This window comes from Coloeus monedula (genome assembly GCF_965178545.1).
Source record: "Coloeus monedula genome assembly, chromosome: 3".
Lineage (NCBI taxonomy): Eukaryota > Metazoa > Chordata > Aves > Passeriformes > Corvidae > Coloeus > Coloeus monedula.
This window is the reverse complement of record NC_138783.1, coordinates 89342961-89363044: the sequence shown is the minus strand read 5'-3', so window position 1 is coordinate 89363044 and position 20084 is coordinate 89342961. Positions and strand designations below refer to the sequence as shown.

General features: G+C 43.7%; 1 protein-coding gene across 1 annotated transcript in view; it reads right to left on the bottom strand.

Annotated features, from left to right (window-relative positions):
- Nucleotides 1-3770: 3770 nt before the first annotated feature.
- The window catches only part of NPAS2 (neuronal PAS domain protein 2), a gene marked incomplete at both ends in the record, with an annotated part of 104407 nt that continues 88093 nt past the window's right edge, over nucleotides 3771-20084 (bottom strand). Inside the window, 6 exons of the mRNA XM_082279479.1 lie at nucleotides 3771-3959; nucleotides 5120-5306; nucleotides 7670-7762; nucleotides 8265-8434; nucleotides 9765-9959; nucleotides 15641-15787. Coding sequence (XP_082135605.1) covers nucleotides 3771-3959; nucleotides 5120-5306; nucleotides 7670-7762; nucleotides 8265-8434; nucleotides 9765-9959; nucleotides 15641-15787 — 981 coding nt within the window. The remainder of the gene's footprint in view (nucleotides 3960-5119; nucleotides 5307-7669; nucleotides 7763-8264; nucleotides 8435-9764; nucleotides 9960-15640; nucleotides 15788-20084) is intronic.

Here is a 20084-nt window from a genome sequence, read left to right as displayed (position 1 = left end):
CGGGAATGTTCACTGGGAGCGGTGTCAGTGTGTGCCCGGACCGGGGATGTTCCCTGGGAGCGGTGTCAGTGTGTGCCCGGACCGGGGATGTTCACTGGGAGCGGTGTCAGTGTGTGCCCGGACCGGGAATGTTCACTGGGAGCGGTGTCAGTGTGTGCCCGGACCGGGAATGTTCACTGGGAGCGGTGTCAGTGTGTGCCCGGACCGGGGATGTTCCCTGGGAGCGGTGTCAGTGTGTGCCCGGACCGGGGGTGCCTTGGGGGCGGTGTCAGTGTGTGCCCGGACCGGGAATGTTCACTGGGAGCGGTGTCAGTGTGTGCCCGGACCGGGGGTGCCTTGGGGGCGGTGTCAGTGTGTGCCCGGACCGGGGGTGTTCTCTGGGAGCGGTGTCAGTGTGTGCCCGGACCGGGGGTGTTCTCTGGGAGCGGTGTCAGTGTGTGCCCGGACCGGGGATGTTCACTGGGAGCGGTGTCAGTGTGTGCCCGGACCGGGGATGGTCTTTGGGGCGGTGTCAGTGTGTGCCCGGACCGGGGATGTTCAGTGCCCGCCCGCCCGCTCCCTCTGTAGGGTCTCTCTTTTCCTTGGAGTGGTCTGTGGGGAGCTCGGCTTGGCGCACTGGTGCTTCCAAGAAGCATTTTGCCTCCCGCAGATCTGCAGCTCTTGTTCCCGAGACAGAACCGAGGCATCCCGGCGTGGGGCAGTAGCCTGATGTAACCATCTCACCTGCCCGGAAAACGGGCCCGAGCTAAGGATGTTGGAACAAGCTGGGTGTTGGCTATAATGAACTAGAACACCCCAGCTCTGTGAGGACTGGCGTTGCCTTGTGTGTGCAACAGAGAACAAGGGCAATAATCCCAAACCAGAATGTGTGTATGGGGAAAGCATGAAAAACTAGGTATTGACATAAATCTGCACTTGTGAGTTCTCTGTATCCTTCCAAACAATGTATTAAACCAGCTTAGAAGGCAACCCTACCCTATCTACAGCATCTCCCTGTTAAAAGCTTACAGTGCCACTGGTTTTAGAAAGTGTTTGTGTTTGCTCCAAGGCTGAGTTTGGTTTGGACATACCACTGGCAACTGGGAGACATGGGTTTATAATCCCTGAGAGTAGAACAAATTCTTAAAGGAATTTTCCCTTCCTGTATCTTCTGTCATAGTAGTTGAGATCCATCAACTGCTACTTCCACAAGTATTTCCTCTGAGGTGCTCTTATTCCTTCATTTCCTCTTCCTGCGTGAACTTTGGGCTTACAGATTTGTCCCCTCCTTTCCCAGGAGTGGCTGGGGTTTATGAAGTTAGCCTCTGTCTTAGCCAACTGGCCTTTGCTTAGGTTTGTCTATAGTTAATGAAAAGAGAGAGGTTCCTTCAGACATTAAGTGAAACCTTCAAGTTTAGCTTTCTAATCTTCATCTGGTGGGGTCACTCTTGCTTCACTGAACACAAGAATTTAAAGGGATGAGCAGGCTAATTCACCCTGGTACCTAAAGGTAGCAGTAAAAACACTTTCTTAGAGACCAGATACTTGATTCCCTCATCCTCTCCCAATGACGGATTGTATGGACTGAAATACACATGCACCCATCAGTGCTACCACCCAGTCTTGCAATTGAATCATCAGGGAAATTTTGTCAATGGATTTTCTTTAGGAGACTTCTAGCTTTTTCAGAACTCAGGGCAAATAAGCTTTTTTTCATTTCCATGAGAGCTTACTTTCACAACTTCCAGCTCCCAGCCCAGTTATCTCCATTGTTCCCCTATGGCATATAAACCAGAACATGTAGGCCCTGCTGATGTGATCCTTGATACTCAAGGGAGGGAAGGCCATGTGTGCACTTTGTTGAAGCTAATGCTGGCTCCAGTGGCTGCAAGCTGCCCTGAGAGCCATCCCCTTTCAGTCTTACTGAGGGGAATGAACACATTCTTGTGCTCATTACCCACCTCCATCTGTGTTGGAGGTTCTCCCTGTCTGCAGAGGGAAAGCAAACCTGTACCTTGGCTGCTCCATCCTGTAGTCAGTTTGAATTTAATGTGAAAAGGAGTCTGCACGAGGATGCTAAAGTGGAAACTCGACTGTCTACAGGGTGAGTATTTCAGAAGAGATGTGTCCCAAAACTCAGGACAGCGGTGTCTTAAAACACTGAAGTTGGACATGGGTCAAAACCCTGGTGTGTGCTGAGTCACAGATCTGTTTTGTGCTAATATAGAACTCTTTGGTTGGCAGTACAAAGCTGCCTGAGGTCTTAAAAGGTGCTCAAAGTTTTAAAGGTGCTTAAAATGAGCTGTCTTCACTTGCAGCTAATATAACTTCCTGAGCTCTCATTCTCAGTGTCTATGCCATGACAAAAATTCCAAGGGATAATACTTGGTTTGCTAACTGGGTGCCAAACACCATTCAAGTCTGTGGCTAAGATTAAAAGTCTAAAGTGAATCACATAGTTTGACAGTCACAGGAAAATGTGTGCAACTCCTGCAATAAAGCCTTTTGGCTATTTTATTTTATTCTACAAATAAAGACAACTGTCCATCATTAAATGGAAAAAATAATAGTTTGAGTTGTATATAGCATGAAACAGTAGTTCCCTTCACAAAAACATTTCTAATTCATTAGTTTATTACAAAATACCCACTCACAAAAAAGCACAAGCACAATCTTTATACTTGTGAAATGAGTTGATATTTCATATACAAAATAATTTCCACATAATTCCATATAATTTTATTTTATATAGAAATAGGTCATTATTACAACAGCTGTACAATACACTACTTTTTATTTAATAATTACATAAAATCTTTCTTAGAAACATATCAACGGAAAACATACAAAAAAAGCGAAAAGTGCATTTTCTTTTTTTTTTTCCTCCAAAGGAAAATTTAATCCTAAATGTTATAATGAAAGAGATATGTAATAGTCTGCAGCATCCCGAGTCAGTGGGCCAAAACACAGTGCATATTTCTCAGAGACTTGGAGTGGGTGAGTTTAGGCTGAAGAAGGATTCATGTTGTACTACTGGAGAGTTGCATGATTGTGCTTACAATTTGAGTTCTCCTTTGCAATCACAATTCACGTAGGAAACAGTCCAGTGTGGGTTTTCTTTTTTGGTTGGTTGGTTTTTACTAATGAAGAACAGTTAGGGTAAGCTGCATAATACTTTTCAGATTCTAAATCAAGGGTTATGAGCTGTAGACCATCTTCACCAATGGCTGGACTTTCTCCTCCATTGGATGTGCTAATTTGGCCACAAGAATAAAGAAACAAACTTCTCTTTACAGAAAGTGCCTAGGTTTTGTCCTCTGTGCAGTTGTGCAAAATAATAACAATAATCATAATAAAAATAATCTCTTGTTCTCTCCTCAATAGACCTTTGACGCAGTGCTTTTCATACACAAAAGAAGAACTGAAACAGTGAAGGCCAAGTACCTCATGAGTCTGTCGACAGTCTTTTGAATTGCCAGATGGCTTCCAGAGTGACACTCCGGGATTGAACGCCTCTTCCTATGCACCCAGTGGTGATGGAAGCTGCACAGGATAGTGCTCCTTTTTATTTTGCTCTGTCAGTACGTCCTGTGCTCACGACACAGCGCAAACGGAAGCCAGTGTGCCGTGAATGCACTGTCTGTGGCAGTCTGCACTCTGGGCATACTTCTGTCATAGAGCTTGGAAAGAAATGCTTGTGCAAAAGCCAGAACAGTAAGTACAGTCATTCTCTTCTGCCCCATGTGCCCATTGGTTAAAGCTAATCGTGCATTGATTGTGCTGGTGGGACTCTATCGCAGTGGCTGTGGTAAATTTGATGATTCTGACAAACTATTCCTTCTTCTTGATGTTAGTTGTTGTTGTTGTTGTTGTTGCTGCTGCTGTGTCTGATGATACCCAATATTTCCTTGCTGTGGTGAGTAAGATGGCAGGAGCAAAGAATCGGGTTGTTCATTGTGCAAAGAACTTGGTGTTTGCACCTACAGATAAAATAAAATTTATCACAGTGTCTGATTCTTTCATGTGTTAATGCTCTTTGTCCTCAGTGTACAGGATGCTTAAAAATACTACTGGTTTTCTGGCTTTTATTTCTGGAGCTGTTTGGGATGAGGTTAGCTTAACTAATGCTAGAAGGAATGGACATAAATTGCAACAAAGAACATTCCAATTAGGCATTGAGAAGGTTTTCTCATGGGAATGCACTGCCTGGGATTTGCAGGTTATCCTGAAAAGCCTGTTTAGGAACCGGGTGGGTGAACATGTCAGAAATGACACGGATGGATGGCAGAAATGAAATAGGATCCTAACGTGCCTCATGCTGTCCCCTCCAGCCCTTCCTTTTCGTGAGCTTACAGTAGGGTGTGACCTTGCAGTGTTGAAGTTGATGTGAATTTTGCAGATCCCTTATTGGAAACAGTATCTGCCATACTTTTTTTCATTAATTCTTGCCTATGATAAGGATTTCATTTCAATAACAAGAGTTTAATCATTTGAGGTTGGTTATACTCTTTCAGTGATGCCAATAGATATGTGACCAGGTTTTATAGACTCAGTTCAGCTCCTGTTGAACTAATACAGAGACACCTCATTTCCCCCCTTTGCTTTAGTATGTGTTGAATTAGGTCAAAAAATAAGTATTTTTACATCTTCAAATCACCTGGTTCTTCCAGGCAATGTGCTCCACTTTATCTTCTTTGCCTTGTGGGGTTGAAAAAATATGTTAGTTTCCTGAAGGGATCCAGATATCTGATCCAGATCTATTTTATATTGATGCTGGTAATTAAAAATCATCTTTCGACTTGTAAACTAAGCAAATTTTATACTGAATAAAGAGTACAGAACAAATCCTAAGGCATTGATTTTCTCCAGCTAGAAATAAACTTTAAATATATCCAAGATAATCTGATTATGCTTTCAAATGTACAGAATTAGTAATTTCCTTTTAAATATTCTGACTGTTCCCACTGCTCCCTTGCTGTACTGGTACAGGGCACTGTAGCAGTGTGTCACATGTCAGAATCTCTTAAATGGACATTTCTGCCAGGATCAGGCTCCAGCAGAAACCTGGGGCTCCATTTGCAGAGTCCACTCACCTTATTACTCTGTGTGTACACTTTATACATCATCCTCTTTGTCCTACCTGCAGGTAGCGTTGTTGCTGATGCTGTTGGTGCTGGAGTTGCATAGGTGGCAAAGAGGATGGCTGGGAAGGAGGGCTAGTGGTGAACCCTTGGTTTAACACTGCTTGTCCCATCAGTACGATTGGAGAGCTGCTGCTGGAAGTCTGCACTTCCAAACTTTGAAACATTTGTTGGGTTTGAGAATATCTATGGAAGAAAGAAGTGAAACAATCAAGAAGAAAATGTTGGAAACAAAGGTCTTCTGTTGCGGCCTGTTCCGAGCTTCCCTTCCCCCTCCCCAAGACACTTGCCTCTGCCATGTGCTCTGAACCCCTTTGGTCCAAGCGCGGGCAAAACCCAAATGTAACTCGAACTCTTTAGCAGTGTGTGATTGGCCGGTCACCCCGGGTCCGCCCCCAGTCCTCCCCTTTCCCCTTCTCCGAATAAAAGAAAGGAACAAGAGGGGGGCCCGCCCTCTTTGGTTTGCACCCTTTCTGCGAACATCTTGTCTCTGTTTCTATTTGGAAGCTTCTAATTGCAGGAATTGGTAACCAAAAGCTGTATTTCTCCCTCTTTGCTTCTACTGGTGGTATCAGCTTTGCAGCTACTATCGCCGCTTTTAGAGCTACTGAAATGCTGGACTGCCCGTGCTACCTCTCTAGGCTGCCCGAGGCTTTCTAAGGCACTGAACTGTGAGCCTAGCTGGTAAAAAGCTGTAAGTATCTCCACAGTCTTCTCTTAGAATAGGGATGGCAATCCCTAGTCTTCCTAATTCATAGAATCACAGAATGGTTTGGGTTGAAAAGGACCTTAAAGACCATCTAGTGCCAACCTCCCTCCCACGGGCAGGGACACCTTCCACTACACCAGGTTGCTCAGAGCCCCATCCAACCTGGCTTTGAACACTTCCAGGGATGGGGCATCTACCACTTCTCTGGACAACCTGTTCCAGTGCCTCACCACCCTCACAGTAAAGAATTTCTTCCTAATATCGAATCTAAACTTGCCCTCTTTTAATTTAAATTCACTGCCTTTTGTCCTATCCCTATACACCCTTGTAAAAAGTCCCTCCCCTTCTCTCCTGTACCCTCTTTTAGATACTGGAAGGCTGCTGTCCTTGGGCCTTCTCTTCTGCAGCTGAAACCTCCCAAACAACTCTCAATAAATGATTCCTGTGCATAGGACCTGCTAATATGAGCAACAGCACTATTGGCAGCACTGCTTTCCCTTACTCTGTGCATGAGCTGGACTTGGAGGAAAGAATACATCTCACCTCAAAATCCAGATCATATTTTAGATTCATTAAAGATTCTGGTTTATGCACGTCTTGTCTTCAGCCGCAGCATTCATGTCCCAGGCTCATTAAACCAAATGGCCTTTGATTCTGTTTTAATATGCTGAGCCCTGAACTGCAGCAAGAGAGAAGCAAATGCACCTCCTGTCCTGCTGCCTGTGCTCCCCTGTGACTGCCTGGGGGGTGGTGATCTCTTGCAGAAACATGGCTAGGGTTGATTACTTCTTAAGCTGCTCATACACATATTGCCAAGTACGACCAGCAGTTCCCATCACAGTGAGCCCCACTCTAGGAACAGAAGAGGCCTCTAGAAACCCTCTGGAATGAGGGATGGCACAGAAACAAAATACTCATCTCCTCTTGCCATTCTGCTTTTGCATAGCAAAGCTTAAATATGTGTTGTTTTGTGGAAGGCTGTGGGCAAAACCACAATGGAACTATTGCCAACCCAGCCTAATTCTGTTTATCCTGTAAAGGGTGATGAGATCATAGTGTGGCATGTGTTCACTCAACAGCTGTTCAACATTAGGGTTTAGTCAGAAATGCTACAGTCTGGGTACTTGTACGAGGATGTGAGCTCCTATAAAAGGGTCCCACGAGTCAGGAAGTCTACATGAACTAGGAGATGCATCTTTGCAAATAAGGCCTCTTTTATTCAGAGGCTTAAAAGCAGAGCTACAATGTTTACATTTGACAAATTAACTCAAGATAATCTTAAACACCAATAGTGTTGTTTAAAAAAAGAAGTACTGAATTCCTGAGATAACATTAGAAGAATACTGTTTTGTAAAAAGAATTATTTTTACAGAAATGATGTGCAATCAGTTGCTTACTATTTTAGCAGTTCACAATTAAGTACAGTGACCAAAAACAGCTTAAAAAAAAGACCAGTGTGGTCTGCTTCCTTCATCTAAGTTTTAAGGGGACAAAACAACTGAGCTGAGGCTTTCTTGGCACCAGTCATTTAACTGGGCCAGTGCTGACTTTCTCTCTCACATTTACCTTGGTGGATCAGAAATTCTAGTGCTGAAGCAGGCAGCATGTGAGGGACAAATATTCCCCCAGCCATGGCTTGTTAAAACGCCCCTGGCACATTGTGTTTCTCTCTGTCATCTTCTTGATGTGACCAGGCAGGGTAAGGCTGACCCTGATGCCAGAAGGCAGGCTCAGCACAGAAACACATTCCCAATATTTATAACTACTTCGTCATCTTACAAAAGAAGGCTACTTCCCCTCAAAAGCAACTTTGATGTTTTATCTTCGACAAGGCACATACTTAGCCTGGGATCCCGCCATGCTGAGGTCTGAAGGGTGTCTTGCATTACAGGAGCCAGGCATCATGGGCTGAATAGGCTGGCTAAGCAACAATCTAGCACATGAGGGAAAAAAAAAAAAGTGACATTGCTGGAAGAGAAGGACCATACAAATTCCACACTGTGCAAAGAGAAACAGGGCATTTTCGCAGGCACGGCACCAGGCTGAGTGTGGGGAGTCTGACCCAGCCCTGCTGGCTGCGGCAGGAGCATCCTGAGCACTGCAAGGTGGAGAGGCTGGGGCAGAGCCTGCCCTCTGGGGTGATCTGGGTGCCTGACATACACCTAATAAACCACATTTTTTATCATTATTATCTGCTAAGTATATGGATACTTGAATAATATTTTACAACTTTGGTTAAATTCACCTTGTGCTCTTCAAAGCCAGCAGCAAGATTTCAGTTTTCATAACGCTACGGGGTTAGACAGCTACGCTCTGGGGGTGCTAATCCACCCGTGTGACTCCAGTCACAGGAGCTGGTGTGCGCTGATCGCTGTTTCCGCTGAGCAAAGCCGGCAGCTCAGCCCTTGCCAAGCGCGGCCCCGGTGCCCCCGTACCTGAGCTGCTGGTCGTGGCTGCAGCCGGCGGGCGCGGGGGTGCCGCCGCGGGACAGGCCGCCAGGGGGCGCCGCGGGGCCGCCGCCTGAGGCGAACGGCGCGGGCGCGGTGCGAAGGGGGGCGCGGCCGCCGCCCGGCGCCAGCTCCGCGCTCCGCGCCGCCTTCGGGCCCTGCAAGAAAAGAGGAGAGGCGGGAGACAGCCTGACTTCGGCACCAGTGCCTGGCGGTGCTGCCACCGGGCTGCTGTCACCATACGCGAAACGACTGTCATGCCCGCGGCTGCCCCAGGCCCGCTCGTGCCGTCCGGCAAACCCGTGGGACCGGGGCGCTGGGAAGGCACTGCCCAAATGACCCCCCATGAAGGCGGGAGCAGAGTTAGGCGTGAGGAGCTGCCGCCAAGTCCCATGATGGGAAAAGATCAAAGAAAAAAAAATGTGGTCGGTTGTTTTTTTGTTTGTTTGTTTTTTGTTTTGTTTTGTTTTTTCTGTTTCACAGAATCACAGAACAGGAGCGGTTGGAAGAAACCACAGTGGGACATCTGGTCCGACCTCCCTCCTCAAGCAGGGTAATCCCAGAGCACAAATACACAGGATCGTGTCCAGACGGTTCTTGAATCCAGTAAGGGGGACTCCACACCCCCTCTGGGCAACCTGTTCCAGTGCATGGTCACTCGCATGTGATGAAGAAGTTCTTCCTCATGTTCTGGTGGAACTTGCTGTGCATCAGTTTCTGCCCCTTGCCCCTTGTCCTGTATTTATTATGCAGATACACTCTCTACTAATAGAGTCATTATAACACAGGTATGTAGGAAGTGAAAAGCTACAGCTGGGAGCTCTGAAGACAATCATGCAGCTATGCTTGCCTCACAATCAGGAAGCAGAAACAGGAGCTCAGTTTTCTGTGAAGGGAGGTACAACAGGTGGGTGGAAGAGCAAACACTGGAAATGCTGAGAAACCAGCAGGATGAACAAAAAATCCAGTGCCAAACCTTATAGCTTTCACAGATCTCAGTTACTGTCAGGCTGAACTTTATTGTGCTGTGCAGGAACCTGTTAATGTTCACAACCTGAGGGTCTCACACGAATCTCAATGTATTCTGTGTGCCACCACAGCAGACAGGCTTTGTTGTGTTGGTGGTGTCCGACTAGACTCAGGGAGCAAGTATTCTGAGAGATCTCACTATTTCAAATTTCCAGTGTGGTCAGTCAGGTTTCTTTCAGGACCACCTGAAGAACAGTAAGTCACCCACACCTTCTGCATGCCCCCCTGCTCCATTTTCAAGCTGTACAGCTGCTCAAGTAACTCTCCTGGCTGAGGTCTTAAAAAAAGGCTTTAAAGTAAGGTAAATGCTGTAGGGAAACCCTTTTTATAGGCTGCCCTTATACAGAAGAATAAGAAAGGGAAGGCAAAGGCACAGCTACAGGACTGACATTATTTTGCTTGCTTGATAACAGCTCAGTGTCTCCATCTAAATGCTTCTCTATTCAAAGAAATGATTACCTGGTTCGATATCACACTTGCTTCTCTCAGTGCCTGCTGGTTCGTTGTTTGTGAAGATGTGATTTGCCCTTGAAGTTGAGGACTGGGGACAAGCTGCTGCTGAGAAATGGCCCCTGACCTCTGCTGTAGCTGTTGTGGGTCCAGCTGCTGAGTATTGTTAAAGCTCAGGGACACTGTCGGCTGCTGTAAGAACATCTGGAAAAGAAGAGGGGAGGGTTTATTTACATAGCCCAGCTGTCATGAATAATAAAGGTGACAGAAGTAAATCCAAAGATACATTCTAAAATAAAGTTACCATATTTCTGGATTCATAACACATTTACTGTTAGTTGGAAATTACCTATCATTCCTACATTTAACAGCTCTGCTGTCTCTAGTTTCTTGTTCTGCAAGTACACCTATTACTTGTGAAATGTGTCTTGAAGGTACAAGTCCTCTCTCCATGGGGCAGGCACAGCCCTCATAAGAGCAGTTCCCAGTACATTCACTGTGTTCTCGGGCATCCTGACCAAAGAGAAGAGTGTAACTCCATGCCTTTTCAGTCCTTTTGTTTCTCCTTTCAACAAAATCCACCTGCCTTTCAGACAGAGCTGTCTTTGAATTTGTATCTGGAAATTCAACACTTTACACCCTGCTGAGTTGTCGAATGTTTTTAATGAGGCCACAGTCAGGCCAGAGCTCTCCAAGTTGAATGGCCATGTCCTTATAATTGAGAGGATGTGTAAACAGACAGTCACTGTCATTTATCTGATTTCCCATCAGGTAACTGTCACCTGGTGCTCTTCCTAACTGTGCCATGCATTTGACTTGTGCAAAAGAGCCACCAGCTCCTCTCTTAGTGTTTCGGTAAATGATGTCCTCTCTATTCTTGCATTTCAAGATGAGGCTTTCTTCTTTAAAAGTTACAGGACTTGGGAATTTTTGCTTTTCTAGGGGCTGTTTCTTTAATTACAGCTGTAAAGAGGAAAAAGTAATCTTTTAAAACTATGCATTATTAATGCTACAAGCTCTCTTTGCAGTATTTCAAACCTAGCCTCCTGCCACCAAGGACTGTATGGAGATACACATCCCACACAGTTGACGTAATTTTTGGATCTGATTCTGATTCCACACCACTGCTACATGTGTGGAACTCCATTAATTTAAGTGGAGCTACTTAAGTTTTAAATGAAATCAGAATCACAATTATTCTCTTCATTATTCATCCATCAGTCCCATGCCTAGTAGTACATCTGAGGTACGCCCAGTAATTAGTACACCTTTCTGCAGCTTACTGCTATATTAACAATTCCCTAAACTATCATGTCCCCTCTAATTTTTCCTGGAAAAAGCCTATACCTTTCTCCAAAAGCCCAGCATAATATACTGCTTTTCCTTGAAAAAGTATGGCTTGATCCATCATGTTTGTACTTATTTATCTAGCTTTAAAAACACAGTTTATTTAAATATGATAAATTTTTAATTAATTTCTGTGTGCCAAGATTTTACTCAGGAGAAGAGGTACAGACAAAGCTTACATTAATCAGCTGGGAGAGGGGGCAATTAAGGAAAAGCAACAGCTTGTTTCAGGTGCTGTAGGCTAACCACATCTCAGAGATGTCTGATAGGAATAAATGGGTCAAGTGACAGAGCTGGGGCTGCTGCTTGCAGCAGGTCTGAAACTAGCTCCGAGTGTTTTCTTTTAAAAACACTGCTCACTGAGTTTGGAGCCATTACATATCAGAAAGACAGATGGTCTCACAACTTCTGTCAAGTAAATAGGTCTTATTATGAATAAATCAAAGACAAAAATCATGAAAATTCATTCTCTTGTTTATTTTCTGTACATAGAAGCTAAGCTTTGGACATGTTTAGTACATGAACTCACTTGATTAGCCCTAGCAATGAAACAGGTTGCCATTGATACAAAATTTGATATAAAATTCAGAACAGGCAAAGCAAGTGGTGCATGTCAAAAAGGTGATGGGGAGTGTCAGCCCACTGGTACTGGACAGATCACTGCAAATTAAGACACCTTTAGGAGGATTACCTTAGTGTCCTCCTTGTATGTGGCGCACAACACTGGAGAAAACTCAGTTCAACCAATGCAAAGTCAACATCTATCAAGGCAAATGTCAGGCAGGGTGTGAACTTGCAGCAAACTACTTATTTAGCAGGGACCTCCCTGTGTGCTTACCTCACTTCCAGATGAAGGCCAAGGAGCTTATCCTTGAAAGAAAGCCGAGTAACCTACTTTGCAATTACCAGAGTGTGCCACTGGGTAAGAACGTGCACAGTTAATGGTTGGCAACTAGCACACTATAAATTTAGAACCAAGTTTATCCCAGTAGGCCAATTGCATTTGTTCATATGTTTGTACCCTGAGAGGGCTCTGAGTGTTTCATACCTGGGGACCCTCTGTTGCCGTTATAATGGCCAAAGCAGCATTGTTACCTTCTGGACATAAATGACCTGGAAAAAACAAGCTCAGAGTGGGAAGCAATGGTGCCCATGTCCCTGCAGAACTGAAGACTCAAAATGCCTTATCAAAACAAGAGTTAACCTGACAGAGGATCGAAGCATGGAATTTCCACCTGCTAGTTAAACCTAAAAGCTTAATTTGTACAAAACTTAATGGTGGTTTTTCATAATGTTCCTCTTTTGTGATAGTCCTGTCTGAATTCCCCCAAAACACAAAAATACAGCAGCTTTAAATAACAAGAGAAACCTTTTCATAAAAAATAAAATCTTTCCCTGTCTAAGTAGATGAATTAGCAGCCTCCTAACTGTATTGCTGCTAATGACATGTCTCGTTGGTGATTTTGTGGACTGTAAGGTCAGTGAAGCATCTTGCAAACATTTTTTAATTGGCCAGATTGTTAACATACACAGCAAAGCAGCAAGGGAGAGGAGGCACCCTCTGACACTGCTGCCCCCTCATTTCAAGACAGATGGGCCCTACAACTAATGGCTGAATCACACTGACAAGACATCCTGAGGAAAACATCTCTTTGACTCTACCTGTCCTTTGGATAATCAGGGGATTATAGCTTTTGGGGCCATCATTACAGGCACCAAGACTCTTTCTTTATGTAAGATGTGTAAAGATGAGAAGCACAGCATTGGGAAGCTGAGATTCACTGACTTCGAAGAGAGCCTGCTTTGCAAATGATGGGTGGATGTGGATGGTCTTGATTGTAGCTCTTGCAAGCTGGTCAGGCTCAGCCTCTCTGCCTTCCTCTGCATCTGTGAATCATTAGCTAGACAGTTCAAACTAGAACAGACACAGCATCCTTTAGACTTCTCAGGTTACTCTTTCTGCTCTTGTCCTTCATTGTTGGGAAAAGCAGTAACAGGGATTTAATGGGGTTTTGAGCACTTTTATTCAGGGCCTGCAACCCTCCCGATAGTTTCATCTTTCTCTTGCAAACAGTTTCTAATGCAAACTACTGTGCTCAACATCTGTCCAGGTGGGAAAGCATTTCTTGGTGGACTGCTGTAGTCAGTTTTGAAGATCTCTGAAGGAAATGGAAATTGAGCTTAATTCTCCACAGAGCTACCTGTACAATTCTGTGTGGAAGGGAGTGGACCAGTGGGGATGATATGTTAATAAATCAGCTAATAAGGGAAAAGCATGGAACACTTCCCCCTTCTCAGACAGCCTACATCACTCCCCCACGCTTACAGTTCTATTACGCAGTGTATTAAAGACACCAGAAATGTGCTTGATAGTACCCTGTTTGTTACTATGCATTTTAGCTTTGATAGTAGACACAGATCAATGTCTGCAGACATCCAGCTCCCTAAATGATGAAATCTGTGTGACAAAGAACGTGGTTGGATTTCTGATGTAACAGTTTACTCCTTGCTGCTTGTGAGTCACAAAAGAGCTGCATGCAAAAGTGTGAGGCTTTCTTTCAAATTGCCCCTAGCCAAGTAAGACAAAATTAATTCCTGGTCTTAATCTCTCCCTGCAACAGAACAGTAATTTCTTTGTGTGTTTTTTATTTTTTTACCTAGAGAAAGTGGGAGAATAAAAAGGCCCTGGCCAGGAGTCAGTGTGAACACTCGCGTCTCATCACCTTGTTTGATTGCTCTAAGGAGACCAAAAAGCACCCAAAATGCAGAGGATGTATTTTCCATCCAGCATTGCCAGATGATCCCCATCCAGCATTGCAAATATGCAGCCCCTGCATTTCCAAGCTGTCTTCCATTCTCCCTGCCTCTCAGTTCTGCATCTATAATAAGCTGAGAAATGGTAGGTACTGACACCAGAGAACTTGTAATGGTCTGAAAATACTTGGTCCAACCTGGTGCAGTCTTCATGGGAGAGGGCATCACCCAAATGGTGTAACTCAGAGCTGCAAACTGGTAAGGGGTGGGCAGTACAGAACAACCCACCATTTACCCCCTGGGCCTCTGCTTCTCTCTGTGTGAGCTCCCTCTGAGTGTATCTGAGAATCTGTCCCATGGTCTTTGGACTGTTAAATGCACCCTAGTGCATATAGGAGACAGCTTTCTAAAAATAAAATCTGTTTCCAGCATATAAGAATGTGCTCTAAAATTCTATTTTTGCCTGAATGATGAAAAAAAAAAAGAGTGTGTATGACTGTTGAAGACTTCACCAGGAGAGAGTAATGGTTGTCACCCAGTTAAAAAGAGAGGAAGTTAGAGTATCATGTCTCTAGATATTCATAATACAATAATAGGTTTCAGACATATGACATGATTCTGAACTGAACACCTGTTAATTGCAGGGAGACTTTCTCTTCCCATTAATCAAAGTCAGCAGAGAAGCTAAACCTGATCTCCCTATACGATTGTATGGCACCAGGAACAGGGAGTCCTGGGTTTGGAACCCACAACTGCTGTGTTGTCTTACAGCAGTGCACATGCAGCAACTTAGGTGGCTAAGTTTCTAATTTGGCTTCCCTGATCCCTTAATTGCCTAAACATACAATCCCAATTTCTTGATGTGTGAAACTGCATTTCACAGATGCTGATGATGGGTGAGAGTCTTATTTCTGTGTGGAAGTTGCAAGCAAAATTCCCACTGACTTCAGTAGGTCCCATGTTTTCATCCTGTTCATAAAATACTCTTAGAGATGTTTGTTTACTTGACAGAGTCTGTCTTCCAAAATCACCTTGTAAGTGTAATACTCATAAAGTCCCCAGTGCTACATTACTAGCAAGGATCATTTATATGGCATTTATATGGCATTTATAGTTAAATTATGAGGAACATAGCAGTAATCACCCCACATTCAGAAAACTTCCATAAAACTGGATGATTGGTCCATTTGTTGTTAAAGGCAACCTGTGATCTACTAAACTGCACTTGCTATTATTTCTGAGGTTTGGTAAACATAAGGGCTACAAAGCACATACTGTACTAGAGAATTCTACCTCTGTGTAGGAGGTGTCAAAGGCAGAAGAAGAGCAGGTTCAGCCTGCTCACCTAAAGCAGCTTCACCCTAAAGGCTTAAGCCTGTCCGGTGAAGAACAAATTCAGATACCTCCCAAGTGTGAACAAATGAACACTGCAGAAGTTTGGGGGTTTTAGTGTGACAAGGAAGTCTGAACTTCAAAATTTTTCTACTACAGCTGCTCAGTCTGAAGATTCGGTAGATAAAGTTAATAAAATACTATTGTAAATGACCCAAATTATTCTCCTTCTCCTAAGGCTGAGGTATTCCTTCCTTTTCTTCCAGAGAGCTCTTAAATCTTTCTTGACATAGGTTACTTAAGAGGCTTTTAGGAGGCAACATCCTCATTCAGATAAGCTGGTTTCCACTTGTCCAGATATCCTGGGCTCTGGAGCAATTTTAAGTTGCCAAGTCTATCTATAGCCACATGAGAGAGGATGCTTGACTCTGCCCCTTCCAGCAGTAATGCACCTGTACACTGGAGTCTTGGACCAGGCAGAGCTGCTCCTGTATCTTCTGGAGCTCCTCCTGCTGCCACCGGATGTTGGCCTGCAAGATCCGTGTCCGCTGCTCCAGCTGGTCCTTGATGGTCTGGAACATGCTGAATTGTGCTGAGAACTGGGGGGAGGGGGGGGGGGAAGAGGGTCAAAAAATGAAAAAAGGCAGTCATTATAATACAAACGGGCCTCAGTAGAATGTTGTTCTGTAAGGAGTTAGTGGTTTCTTGATTGTAAAACACAGCCAAAGAATAAAAATGTAATATACTAATATCTAGGCAGAGACAGATCTTGTCAATTTTCAGTGTTACGCACATATATTAAATTACCTCAGCCAGAATGATCTGCTTACAACTGACCATGTTCTGTTGTAAGGACTGTTTTTGAGAGTATGCTCTCAGAGAGTATTTAAAATATCAAGAGCATCTTAATTGGATTGCAAAGGATTGCATTATTTTCATTATCTTGTAGTTTGGAGCCCTTAGTGTGGCCTAACAGTATAATCCAGATGTGTTTTACTAATGCTTTCCTTTTTCTGCAAAGGAATAGCAGTTCTGCAATGCTTTGTTCTGCTGATGACTTACTATGGCATCACACAACAGACCACAATAAACATTTTCTAGATTTGTACAGCTGAGTAGTACTTAAGCTACAAGAAATACTCATTACGTTATTTTTATATGTGATGTAAAATGAATAGCTCAACTCAATGGAAGAAAAGCTGCTCTAAATAATAGTAAAAAATGGAGATCATTAATCAAGGTCAAGAAGCAGGTGCAACCTCCAATAGCAGCAATACTGGCACAAACTGAAATCATTCAAGAATTGTGGAGAGGACTAATAGCAATAAATCACTAGTATTTGGTGTTTTCAGGTATGATTCAAAGTTCACCAAGGTTAATTATTACCTTAATAGGCTTTGGAATAATTGCTTTGCATAAGCTCATATTCCAAAAGTGAAAAACAGTCTTTGAAAAAAAGAACAAAAACCTTCAAAAAATCTTTTAAGTTTTTATGTAATCAAGGCATCCAAGATCTTTCTGAAAACGTGTAGTGCTGTGAGTGTACAGGCAAAAAAAAAAAAATTGCTGTGACTTGAAAATGCTGCCCTGTCCCTGTAGTTGTTCCAGTGGCTCCGTGCTAGTGGATGAGCTGATGTGTGCTGCTGGAACCTTCCAGCTCCATGGTACACTGGCTTACATAGTTTCTGGCTTTTTAGTAGGGAAAATAAAGGTAATGAGACAGGAATTAAGGAGTGCTCTTGTGCTAGCAGCACTATACACTTACTTAGATGAAATTTTTGGCTACTTAGAGAAATCTAAATGTGACAGAACAAATTTGTATCAGCTAACTAGTTCACCTTAAACCAGTTAAGTATGTGAAAGTACTTTTACATTCCCTCTAGCAAAGCTGGCATCTCCAAGTAAATGGCCTTTGTCAGAGTAAGAGTGAGAACTTCAGAGGGTTTATTTCCATTTACCAGGCAGAGGGTGGCTTTCCCGCACAGCCTGGGAGGTCACTTCACAGAGTGGTGGCCTGGTGGAGGGGAGTCTCACAGCCAACCCTGCTTAGGGGCAAGGAGGGCTGCTGAGGTGGCACCTGCAGTTGCTGGTGGCAGAGGCCCTCAGTGCCCACTTTGCTGCCAGAGCACTTGCAGCTCGTGCTGTCCATCAGGATGTGACGAGGCCAGTGCTGTGACTCATGGTGCTTGTGCCTTGGAACAGCAGTGTCATCATCTGCAACCCGCTCCTCTCCCAGAGCAGGAAAATGATGTCAAACCTTCTAAAGGGAAGTTTCTGTTACTTCGAATTGGTGTTACAGAGGAGAAGCCAGAGCAGGATCTCTTTCTTTCTTGTCCACGTATAAAGAATTAACCTGAGGAATGGTCGAGCAGAAACCTCAGATGTTTGGGAATAAGAAGGAGTGACTCAAAAGGGAACCCAGTCAGTGCTGCTTGTTGTAGCCCAGCCTTTCGGTTCTGAAGAGTCCCAGGTATCCTGATTTTAGGAGTGAAATGATTCTATGAGCAATGGCTCATAGATGAGATGCAGCTAATTCCTGCTTTAACTTGGGTCTGTATAGAAGGATTTTTTAAAAAGACATGTCTTGTAATCTAATTATCTCTACAGGAACTCTTTTACTGAGGACTGCTCTTAGTTTTTAAAAAGATCCTTATTAGAAAGGAATTAAAAACAGTTTTAGCAAAAAGCTTCATTTTAACTGCCTGGCTTGGTGATGGCAGACTTTTGATTAACATGCAAATTCCTTGAAGACCTTTTGAGAAAGGAACCTGATTTTCTTCAAGTGATCAATGTAAGGAATTTTATCATGGTGATTTCAAAATCATTTTATTCTTAAAAAACCCACCAAAATCCATTTCCAGGCCTTAGTTTTAAATTTAAATTTGCTTTGTAAAGTTGCACACAAGAATATATTGCTGTTGATTTTAAATTATTATTCCTTAATTTTTTTGTGTAGGTTCTTATATTTAGAATATTAATCTTGTATTGTCTTTTTGTTCTGTTTTTCACATACTTTTTGTATTAATACACTTAACATTGACAATTAGCTGGTATACTGGAGTGAAAGCTGTTACAGATGAAGACAAGGAACTTTCTCTTTTGTTTTTTCCTTTTTCCACTCTAACCCCCAAATTGTTGATAACTCTAGCCATGACCCCTGTGCTTACAGAGCTTCTATTGTTTTTGTACAATGAGACACTAACAGCAATTGACCTGCACCACAGAGTATTTATCTCAAGATCATTAACCGCTCTACTAATTAAGGGAGAAATCTCTAATTGTATAATAAATTAAAAGAGTTTAACTCAAAATGTTCCACAGAAAACACTGCCCAGCTTTAGCTCTGCCACTGGCATCAGATGAAGTCGCTCTTCATCTCACTTAGGTATTTACAGATACCCACAGAATCCTTAGAGAAGTGCATGTAATACACAAAAAAGTGACATCTTTCTAGATACAGTCAAACATGGGAGACTAAACCTGTGAGAACTCTATAATTGCACCAGTTTAATCGAGGTTTGTAAATGCAGGCAAAAAAACCCCAAAACAAACAAGCAAAACCCACAGCAGTAATTTTAGTCTGATTTCTTAAAAAAAAAAAAGTAAAATAAAGTGATGCATTTGGGATCATGTCAGCAGATGTTCTGGAAGGGAGGGGCTTGATGCACTAGTGCTGCTGACTGTCCAAGGAGGCTGTACAGCCTAGGGAGAGGGACTGGCACTTCAATGCTGTGATTCCTCTCCTCTACGATGGGCATCTGAAAGACACCAGCTGGACCATGCCCAAGGAGAGGTGTTTTTCTCCATCAAGTGCTACCCCAGGGTGTCACAGTTACTCCCTCTCTCTAGGTGCTGAGGGGCTGCAGCCAGGGAAGGGGACCTATGGCCCTCTGTCTGTCAGGATGGTTCCTCATTTCAAATGTGATGAACATAAAGATGGATGTCTCAAGACATTCTGTTCCTACAGCTTTCATGACAATAGGTAGCGGGGTAAAGAAAAGAGACCCTATCTATTTTTTAGCTCAGTTTCCTTTAAAACTTTTATTTTCTGCCTACCTTCCAATTTTCTTTCAATCCTTCTGGCCCAGGAGATGAGCCATGTTTCTTGCTGGAGACATGCAACAGAGTTGTGAGAGTGTCAAAAATACCAGATTGCTGTAACTTCATGAAAGCTTTAGCTGAGCAAAGGAGAGAAGGATCCACTTGTCCCTTCCTCCTGTGGGAAAGGCTGGCTCCATGCACCAGCCCTGCAAGGCACAGCCCCTGGGAAACTGGGTTTCATTAGTTTTGCAGCTCACTGAACAACTTGTTCTTTCTTTCTGTCATCTGAATAACACCTGCTCAATCTCAAATGGATTATTAGTGTTAATTATTATTCAGTCATCAACATCCCCTGTGTTGTAGGGGATTTTAATTCATGACAATGAGGGAGGCAAACAAACAAATATTCTAATAGGGAGCACTTGGTTTAAAGTAAACCATTTAGATTCAGGTGACATCTAGGGTGACACTGTGCTGTCTGTTCATTCACACAAGCAAGGCAGAAGCTAAAACCGCATTTTAGTGGAGACAAAGCCATCACAGCCTTTGCTGGAAATAAAACTACTCAAAGTTCAAGCAGATGGTGCCTGAGGCAGCAGCTAGCTGCTCGCTGCAGACGCAGTTGTGGCCACTTATGATGTTTTTCCCTGCTGCTGCCACCCTGCAGCCAAATGTTAGCCACAAGGACACCCAGGGCCTTCCAGCTCCTGCCATTGGTCACCTTTAACTAAGGGGAAGTGGCAGAAAGGCAGCAGGGAGAAACCTGTGCATCTCCTCCTTGCAAGCTGGCAGTGGGACACCTGGCCACACTATTCCTACAAGTGATGAGCTTGTGTTCTGCCACTAAACTGCTGG